This window comes from Urtica dioica, chromosome 3 (genome assembly GCF_054948205.1).
Source record: "Urtica dioica subsp. dioica isolate 48M chromosome 3, U.dioica_male_clone48M_v1_H2, whole genome shotgun sequence".
Classification (NCBI taxonomy): Eukaryota; Viridiplantae; Streptophyta; class Magnoliopsida; order Rosales; family Urticaceae; genus Urtica; species Urtica dioica.
In genome coordinates this window covers 3,047,914-3,058,241 of record NC_142758.1, presented here as the reverse complement: position 1 = coordinate 3,058,241, position 10,328 = coordinate 3,047,914, and the positions used below count along the sequence as shown (strand labels likewise).

Here is a 10,328-nt window from a genome sequence, read left to right as displayed (position 1 = left end):
CAAACATGATTTTAAGGATGTAGCCAACGTTTGATAAATTTTGCAATCTACTGATTTACATAAATAAACGGTTAGAAAATATCGAAAATACCCTTATGTAACATAAATCATAAAAACTAACTACTCGCCAACGTTTCAGACAGTCAAAACTTATCGCCTGTAAAATAAACGGAAAGTAACTGAAATTAACTCAAGAAAACAACCAACTACTAGCCAACGTTTCAACCAGCCAAAACTTATCGCGTGTAAAATAAAATGAAATTAAACTGAACTTAACCCAAGAAAACTTGCCTTATATTATGGATTACGCAGATTTTAATGCTCTTTTCAAATCAACTAATTAAACTATAAAAAAGGAAATAAAATATTATGGACTATTAAAAGTAGACATGTATTCTTTTTTTTTTTAAGGAAAAAAGTTAAATGTTGGCTACATGTTGATGTTAGTCGATTTTAGTAGAGGGTAATCTACTGATTTGCTAAATGAATAATATGATCACGTTATCATCCGTAGCTAGATTTGAAACTTAAGTGAAACGTTGGCTAGATTGCAATACCAACATTTCAAGTGGTTTAGTCCGATTAATTTCTTATTTTTATCTATTATCCTCAACAATGTCGATTTCTCTTTTTATTTTTACATTTGCTGTCAGAAAAATCACCCAAAAAGATACACGTATCTATCATGATGGAACTATTACATAAATTGAGTTGTTGCGTTACTTCTATACGACTATCTATAAATAAGTTATGCTTGTGGCATACATTAATTAATATTTGGGTAAAAAAAAAAATTTAAGGGACGATTAATTAGCATTATCCTATAGATCAAAAGAGTCATGGTAGTTGAGAAAGAAAAAAGTACATGCACATGCGTAATTAAAACATATACATCCGCAACTTAAGTAACCTTATATGAGAATTATATGCTTACAAGAAATAAGTTAGCAAAATCAGCACGTCAAAATTGTTTCACTCATTGACGGATATAAAAGTATGTCAAACAAATGTCAAACCTATTTTATAATGTCAGACCAACTACTATTCTTGTGGCCATGACCAAACAATAATCTCTTTTGTCCTTGAGCTTAGTTATAGAAATATTGTGATCGGTACAGAATCTTGGTACAGGTTTCAAACTTTTAGTAAGTCTTTGTATCTCTCAACTGCTTTGTTATTCTTCTTGGTTTAGCTGAATAAATAGGCCGAATTATTCCTCTCTCTCTCTCTCTCTCTCTCTCTCTCTCTCTCTCTCTCTCTCCCTTATATGTATTTTCCTAGACTAACCACTTTCCCATTAGTCTACCTGTTCTCAACTCCCTTCATTTCTTCTCCCAACCAAATATCCAATAACCTGCTTTAAAATTCCTTTTAACTCAATTATCATACTCGACCCTAAAATAGTTGATAAATGTATTAAAATAGGAAAGAACAAAAAATACAATACACTCTTACTAGGTTGTATAAGTTACAAGAAAATAAAATGACACCACCATATTACTTTCATTTTTCTTATCCTTCATTGAAAGAACCCTATAGTAGTGCATATATTAATTCATCTTCTTTTCCATGCAAAGAGAAAACCAAAACCTATCTCCATAAACTACACTTCTCTATCTTAACTCAAGAAATCTAGGGAAAGTGCATGAGAGATATTATGGAGATAGAGTCTCAGACCTCTTGCTCAACCAGTACTCTCTCACCTAGCTCTTCTTCTCCTTATTCTTCTTGCTCTTTCAACAATGCAAGTATTTTCCCTCTCATCGTCCCACGGGTTGATCCTGAACTACACAGTATCGATCCATCCGATGATGATCAATGGCTCAGATTCTTTAGCACTACTGGAAGCTGTCGCGGGGAAGAGTGGAGTAATATCGAGGCCCGGTTCGAAAGACTTGCAAATAATTCGACCGACTCCGAAAAAGCTTTGAAATGGTCTGACTTTGGGTTGTGTATAGGTGAGAAAAGGCTCTGATGACAAGCTTTTGATCATCCAATTAGTTGGTGATCTCAATAAACTTTAGCACTCGGATTTGGGTTGTTTGAGACGTTAATTGATTGTAGGAATGGAAAAATCGCCGGAGTTTGCGAATGAGCTATTAAGAGCTCTGCGAGGGAGAGAAATAGATCAGAAAACACAAATAACAAAAGGCGAAATGTACGGCTATTGGCGCCGCCTGAGTTATCCTTCCTTCGATTCAAGAATAAGAATTTTCTTTGACTTGTAAGACTATTTATACGTAAAGTCATGTGTTTGATACTCCAGCAAATAAAATTAGCATTCTAAACAGTAGTTGTTCTACCTCTAATAGGTTTGACAGAGACAAGGATGGAAAAATTTCAGAGCATGACATCAAGCAGGTTTGGATGTATCCGCAAGCTTGTAAATAACTTTTGACTTAAGTAAGAAAGTTTTAACTTGTTGGAAATTTGTTTTTCAGTTCATGATGTTAAGCGCTTCTACAAACAAGCTGTCGGTGACCCATGAAGAAGCAGAATCCTATGCTTCACTGGTCCTGGAATTTCTCGACTCGGAAAAACGAGGCTACATCGAGGTACACATTATCTAATGATGTCAATAAAATTCCAACTAGGAAGCATATGAATAACTCGCGTTTTTTTTTTCTTTCTTTCTTCATCGATTGATGTTGCAGATAGACCAGTTCGAGACTCTTTTTCGAATCAGCTTGTCAAAGGGTTCTATTTCAAATAATAAACAGCCAACAATGGCGCAGAAGCCGAATCCATATCCATGGGTGGATGAGCAATATCAAGAGAAAAGTTCAGAGGCTGAAATTTTCTTCAGATCATATTGGAGGCGGGTCTGGATAGTGTTTCTGTGGCTGCTCCTCTGCATCATTCTCTTCGCCTGGAAGTTCATCCAATACCGCCACAGAACGGCTTTCGAAGTAATGGGATATTGCTTGTCCACTGCCAAAGGCGCCGCAGAGACGCTAAAGCTCAACATGGCTTTGATTTTGTTGCCTGTTTGCCGTAACACTATCACCTGGATCCGCACCAACAAAAAGATCAACTCAATCATTCCCTTCAATGACAACATCAACTTCCACAAGGTATAATGTCTCCTAAAGCTGGCCATTTTGACGGGTTAAAATTAACCGAACAGGTTTATTTCATGGTTAACCGCGGTTAACCAGCTACGAAGAAAAAATAATACTGAAACTAATGGTTCATTGGTTAACTGTTCTTAAAAACACGGTTATAACCGGTTTGAACGATTAATAATGTTTAACCGTTCAAAATGTTAAAAAGTTAAAAATAAGGGTTCATTAGGAAAATAGCCAACTTAAACGTTTGACATTGCTAAATAGCCAACGTTTGGTAAATTTTAGGTAAATAGTCGCTTTAAGACGTAAATTTTAGATAAATAGCCATTTTCATATACCAAACGTTGGCTATTTACCTAAGATTTAGGTCTGAAAGTGACTATTTACTTGAGATTTACCAAATGTTGGCTATTTAGCAATGTCGTGTTGAATAATGTGTTACCGAAACATACCCAACCCAATATGCTAAATGTGGTGTGGGTGAGAAGATGATTGCAGGAGGGATTGTGGTGGGAGTGATTCTCCACGGCGGGACGCACTTGGCTTGCGATTTCCCGAGAATCTGCAACTTGGATAGCTCAGTTTTCCAAAAGACGATAGCGTCGGGATTCGGGTACCACCAACCGTCGTACCTTGAGATACTGGCGACCACCGAGGTGGCCACTGGGATGGCAATGGTGGCTCTCATGGCCGTCGCGTTCGTGCTTGCCACGCGCCGCCAGTCTCCGGCGCTCCCGAGGTCAGCCAGGCACGTCACAGGCTACAACGCGTTTTGGTACTCTCACCACTTGTTCGTCCCCGTCTATGTCTTGCTTCTCGTTCACTCCATGTTCCTCTTCCTCACTCACAATGTGGCCGAGAAAACGGTGAGCATTTCACTACTCTCCGTTACTCGCCTCACATACGATAATACGCTTTTTTTTAACGCTAGATTTGCCTCCACCAGACTTGGATGTACATCGCTATCCCCGTCCTTATCTACACGGGGGAGCGCGTTCTAAGAGCAGTGAGATCGGGCAGTTGTGAGGTTCAAATCTTGAAGGTGTGTTTTATTTTCTTTTCTTTTTATTTTTCTTTTTCTTCTTCGCCTTCTTTGTGCTGCTACCAAATGGACGACGTGGATTCATGGATTCAGGCAAGTTTTTACCCGGGAAAAGTACTGTCCCTCAGATTTCAAAAACCAGAAGGGTTTAGCCACCACAGTGGCATGTACATATTCATTCAGTGCCCTCAAATATCAACGTTTGAATGGTAAACAAAACCCCATAACCTGCAATTATTACAGATAATCTACACAACTGATCTAACTAAACAACAATGGATATTCTCTTCATTCTCAGGCACCCGTTTTCGTTAACTTCGGCTCCAGAAGACGATCACCTAAGCGTTCACATCAGGACTCTCGGAGACTGGAGTTATAGGATGTACAATCGTTTTCAAGAGGTAATTACACAAGACTCATTAGCACCTTTGACCCCTGAATGTACCATATTGGTCCATATTTTCCCGCTAGTGACCGTTTTTTTCTTCCAAAACTAAGCCTATGCGACCCCTTTTTCGTATGTTTGTCGATTTTCATACGGAATCTAAACCACTCTCCGAATTTCATTTTTTTAAGGTAACTGATCATCATCTGGACAGCGTAGAACTCTTTATACTCCTTTTTTCTGCAGGTAACAATGAGCGGATCAAAAGACTATCCGAAGATACATATAGACGGGCCTTACGGGGCAGCTTCGCAAGACCACGTCAAGTACGACACTGTCGTTCTGATCGGCCTTGGAATCGGAGCGACACCTTTCATCAGCGTCCTTAAAGATGTCGTTGACGGCATCAGAAAATCGCAGACCAACAAACATGTACAACACATCTAAATGTTGTTGCTGGAATGTCTTACAAATTGTGTTTTATTTTTATTCTTAAACGGAGTTGGTCGTGCATTTGGACAGAGTCGTTACCGCGTGCGAACTGGGCCTACGAAAGCTTACCTTTACTGGGTTACAAGAGAACAAAGCTCCTTTGATTGGTTCAGAGATGTCTTAAAGGAGGTTTCAAAGCCGGGCCAAAAGAAGGTACCTGAATTGTAAATGCCATTTCATCTTAGTATATCATTTAATTACATTTATGTATCAATATCAGGTGTCAATTTTAAAAGCCATAAATTTTTATTTTCTATTCTTTTACAGTCTGCTGTGGAAATACATAATTTCTTGACCAGCATATATGGCAAAGGCGACGCGCGGTCAGCTTTAGTAACCGCTGTTCAAGCGTTACATCATTCAAAGCATGGAATCGATATCATCTCCCGTACTCCGGTAATTCAAATCAAGTACAAAAATTTGAAGACTCACGTCTTTTTTTCTAAGAACTAATTGAACCTTTTTTTTCAAGGTATGGACACACTTTGCCAGACCGAATTGGTTCAGCGTCTTTTCAAACCTGTCTTGGAGACACAGGGGAGCAAAGATTGGTATTGGGAAAACTTACGTTCATTGCTAACATTTTTTCAAATGCTAGCTCAGTAACTAGTACTTATTCTGTGTTTTATTATTATAATTATTGGCTGAGCAGGTGTGTTCTATTGTGGTCCATCTGATTTGGCAAGAGAGTTGGAGAGACTATGCACCAAATTCTCAACCAAAACAACAACCAGATTCGTATTTCACAAAGAGACATATTAAGATTGGTTCATTTCGACATTATTATCTTAGTCTCTTACTGACTCCACGACGTTAATTGGCTATCATCACCACCAGCAATGGGAATTGATTTCCATATCCATTTTATTATATTTGTTTACTATCACATGATAATTGAGTGAAAGGCTCAACTATGTAATACAAAATTATTGAATTTATTTGTATGCGACAGAAAATCATAAGCCAAAAAAGTCTCAAATTGTACATAGAACATCTTTCTTGGTCTAGACACAAAGTTACATCTTTTAAGGGTCTGTTCAGACTCGAAAATGCGAGGGAACTTAAAATGTTCAAGGAAAAAAAAAAAAAAAAAAAAAAAAAAATTTATAAATTTTGATGGATTTAATTTTTTTCACCAACCTCTTAGTCTCCCTTATATTTTCTCTTTTTTTCTTCATGTTTTCCCTTAAATTCATATTTCAATATATTAAATGACCCTTTCAAGAAAAATGCATGAGAGATGTTGTTGCGACCTAATTCCGTCAAAACCAATGTTAACAAGTGTTGGCATTGCCACAACATCTTTCTAGTTACTGGATATTAATCATTTAACCAGACTGTTAAAAAAAAATTGCAAAGTCAAATTTTACCTTTGGTTTCAAGGTTCACTTGCACAGTAAAGGCAATGGGATTAAATTTTACAAAAAAAACATGAATAATTTAGGATGAATAAGTACAGGTAAAAAGTTATGGCCCAAAATCAAGGTACCTATTATGGGAAAACATGAATGTGTCCCAGATAACCCAAAGTCTGATTCCGGGTCAATTATTTGCTTTCAAGAAGAAAAAAAAAAGACTCAAAAGGTAAGACCACAATGTTCAAACAAAGTCCTCTTTAAAAAAACCTTATTTCGTCACGATCTCTGCCACGATCTCTGCGGTCCTTTTTCTTAGCCTTCAAGCGCTGCTGCTCCAGAGATAATCTCACTCAACTCTGTAGTAATAGCTGCTTGACGAGTCCTATAGAAATAAATTTTTAAAAAAAATTAAAAAAATTAAAAATCGGTCAGAAGTTCTAGTACAGAAGCAGGAACATTTTTCAAAATAACCAACCATCCCAATTTCAAGATTTAGGGAACACAAGGGATACACCACTATTCCCTGGTTAAATGGATATCTCTAGATAATAAGCAACAAACTTTCTGCGTTTCTTTTTTATGGCTTGAAAGGGCAACTTGGCAGGCAAACAAACCCCGCTTCAGAGGTTTAAGCCTCTTCAGCCCGGGGCAAAACTTATGCTCTACCAACGTTAGCATTTTCCATGGAAGCTTCATGAGGGTTCATGTATACGCCTTGAACGAGGTATTTTGGATAACTTTTGACAATCTGGGCCTATATATCCAGTCTTTCTCAGCCTAGATTGTTTAAGTCAGCAAAATAAGAGAAAAACTTAATACACCACGAAACCTCCTCCTTCCAAATACAAAAGCTCTATATTCTCCATACACAAGCCTGATATCCCAATGGTCGCAGGCTAACGTATTCTCAATTTCATAAGAATATGTAAACCATTAATATTTGATTTTGAGGCAACAAGTGATCATAATGAATTCTGTACATTTCTACCATTTCAACAAAAGTAAACAACGTTTTAGTTCATCCTGGAACCGCCTCATTTCAACCTCCATCATACTCACTCTGATCCAATCATAAAAGACCATTAAAAAATCAACAACCCAATTTGTTCACACCATAAAGTAATGGGGTGGTTTCACTATGGACAAGAATGTAACCAACGAGAGCTACCACGAAACCAATTAGGACTAGCAGGGGCCCTAAAAAATCACTTTTTTACATGTATAATTTTTTTCTTTTAGAAAAGTTATAATATAGAGATATCTGGTTTTTTTTCTATTAAGATTCCTGGATCCGTAGATGAATACGGAGATTTTCGGCCCCTTACTAACGCTACTAACTAAAGGTGTGATCCCCAGGATGGCTGGTGAGCCATGCTTTTTTTTTATTTTAAAAGAAAAGGACAGACCTGTTATAAGTAAGTGTAAGACGGTCAAGCATTTCTCCGGCATTTCTGCTTGAGCTGTCCATGGCAGACATCCTGGCACCCTGCTCACTACAAGCATTCTCCATCACAGCATTGAACATGACCTGATAAAAGTTCAAGAATTTAAGTAAGTAATACAAATAGGAAAACTTATCCACTTTAAATTCTGTTTTGCAGAATGTTGTGCAGTAAAGGAATGCTTGAAACTAATAATCTGATATCTAAACATAGAACTCTTTTTGTCGCTTGGTCGCTTAAGTGATAAGAAGCTGCAAGGACTCTAGTTATAGATCATAATAATTAGGATATACAGCATTTTTATGGAATATTTAGAAGTTAGATTCACCTATAAATAACAAGAATCAGTATAGGTTACTATCATGAAAATTGTGAGAGGGATCCACATGGAGAGCACAGAGTTCTAGGATGTCCAACTTCGACTATCATATTTCATTTCTTTGATCTTTTCAGCAAAATACAAGATATATTACTTCTCATCAAATTTGGTATTAGAGTGTGGTTTAATCTTTATCACCATGGAGACATGAACATAGGCTAAACCATTGGACAAAGACCTCGAATCCACGAGGCCTGCTAGGGCTGTCAATAGTTTTGTGATAATCATGATGTCTAGGTTAGACCCAACTAGATCCACGAGGCCATGGCATTATCGGCCGGGAGACTACCCAGTTTGGGCGGAAAAATTCCTTAGGGAGAACACAGACCTCTCGAATGTCGAATGTTTGAGATCGACTATTGTAATTCATTTGATATTTTGAGCAATACAAAATGTACTGGTTTGCATCAGAAGCCTATATTAAAACAAGAAATTCTAGAGGATTTGAAGGGTTTGTGTTGAAAGGTACGTACACAAGAAAACTGGAACTCGGTGAGATTCTGGAGGATTTCTGACTTGGAATCCCCACCTTCAATCTCGTAAGAATCTAGCTCTCCAATCGCACCCCCAGCTTCAGACTCCCTCTCGACAACCTACACAAACATAGTGGCTTCTTACCTACCATCAAAAAGGCTTTGAATATAGCATGCCACAAAATGGCCACACTTACCTCGGGAGACAGAATGGTTGCCATTGTTGGGATAAACTGAACAACTGAGCGGAACTTATTGAAGACAACTCTCAAAGCATCATACTCCACATTCTTCAAAATGTCGTCCGCGAGAGCAGATATCTGAACAAAGCACCACAGAAAGACGTGATTCATAGGATTCTTCCGAGTCCACTTTTTCGCAGCTTTTTACCCGAGTAGAATAACTCGACGGATTCTTAAGAGCACAATGGTTTTTTTTTTTACCTGAGTATAGTTTAGAGGATTCTTCTGCAGCTCGGTTACAGAGAGCTCAATGTCATTCCTGGAATCACGCACGAGCTGGGCTTTAGCCTTCTCACCCACAACAACGTACTTGGTCTCGTTGTCGGGACCAGCGTTCAGCTTGTAGAGGAACTTGCTGATCTTGACGGAAGTGGAGTTGATTCCTCCGCAGAGACCTTTGTCGGAGGAAATGGTGACAATGACGTTCCTCTTGGCCTCGACGCTTGGTGTGTCCCCGAGAAGGGCAGTGAAAGGCTGCCACAGACCACGAGAGTTCTCGGCTCTGGACTGGATTGCTCTCAGCTTCGAAGCCGCAACCATCTTCATGGCTTTCGTGATTTTCTGGATACTCTTCACACTCTTCATACGGGTTCGGACTGATAAACAATACCCAGATTAACATGTGTGATTTACAACAATAAAGATAACACCAGTCAAATGTTTGGTTCAATATCCATTACCAAAAATCAATAGAAATAAAACACTTCCATAACAGAGACTAAGCGCGTAATCAATTTAAAAAAAAAATAACGAAACACTCACAGAAACGAAACAAAGAATCAACCATAATTCTAACATACCAATTTGAGTTGAGATTGTGCGCACTCCACAAGGGGTCTGGTCTCTGCACAAAATTCGACATTCAATTCCGTTCTCAATCATATATGCAAACCCCTAAAATATGTACATATATATATATATAATATATATATATATATGTGTGTGTGTGTGTGTGTGTGTGTGCATATATATATTCAAATTGAAGCGGAGAGGAGTTACATACTCGGCTATGAGAGATGATCGGAGAGACGGGAGTGGAGAGAAGCATCGCTTCCCTTCGCGTCTTAGAGCTGCCATGGCCATTCTCGCTTCAGATCTGATCGCACGATTAGGGCTCGGAGATGTTTGCGTCGACCCTTTATTTTATTTTCAATATACCTTCTTCTATTTTCTTTTTCGTTTCTTTTTTCTCTGCGAAAAACAAATTGCCTCGTGTGAAAAATGTTGAATCTCCCCTTAGGTCAGTTTGCAACGAACTTGGGCTTGGACAAGAATGGGCCGAAAAGCAAATGATAATGTGGAAATGTCCGGTACTCTCTTTCTACCTTCCCAAACTTAATCCCATCAAATATCCCATTTATTTTTTATTGCCTATATCTCTTTCTTATAGTATTTTTCAAATTTTATTTTACGTATATTATTTTTTACTATTTCATTGTATTTAATT

General features: G+C 38.0%; 2 protein-coding genes across 2 annotated transcripts; one reads left to right on the top strand and one right to left on the bottom strand.

Moving 5' to 3' along the window:
* Positions 1-1,680: 1,680 nt before the first annotated feature.
* Positions 1,681-6,400, top strand: LOC149402073 (respiratory burst oxidase homolog protein A-like). The gene is made up of 14 exons (XM_089609166.1): positions 1,681-1,958; positions 2,065-2,224; positions 2,313-2,361; positions 2,442-2,555; positions 2,655-3,074; positions 3,557-3,934; positions 4,015-4,110; positions 4,204-4,319; positions 4,409-4,511; positions 4,742-4,927; positions 5,018-5,140; positions 5,255-5,383; positions 5,460-5,538; positions 5,640-6,400. The coding sequence occupies exons 2-14, from the start codon at positions 2,067-2,069 to the stop codon at positions 5,747-5,749; spliced, it is 2,061 nt and encodes a 686-aa protein (XP_089465292.1). The 5' UTR covers positions 1,681-1,958; positions 2,065-2,066; the 3' UTR covers positions 5,750-6,400.
* Positions 6,401-6,403: 3 nt separating this feature from the next.
* On the bottom strand, positions 6,404-10,116 carry ATP3 (gamma subunit of Mt ATP synthase). The gene is made up of 7 exons (XM_089609165.1): positions 9,885-10,116; positions 9,682-9,725; positions 9,083-9,477; positions 8,837-8,959; positions 8,640-8,759; positions 7,752-7,873; positions 6,404-6,727 (listed from the first exon to the last, which is right to left on the bottom strand). Exons 1-7 carry the CDS (start codon positions 9,962-9,964, stop codon positions 6,658-6,660), a joined length of 954 nt encoding a protein of 317 aa, XP_089465291.1. The 5' UTR covers positions 9,965-10,116; the 3' UTR covers positions 6,404-6,657.
* Between the last annotated feature and the right edge of the window lie 212 nt (positions 10,117-10,328).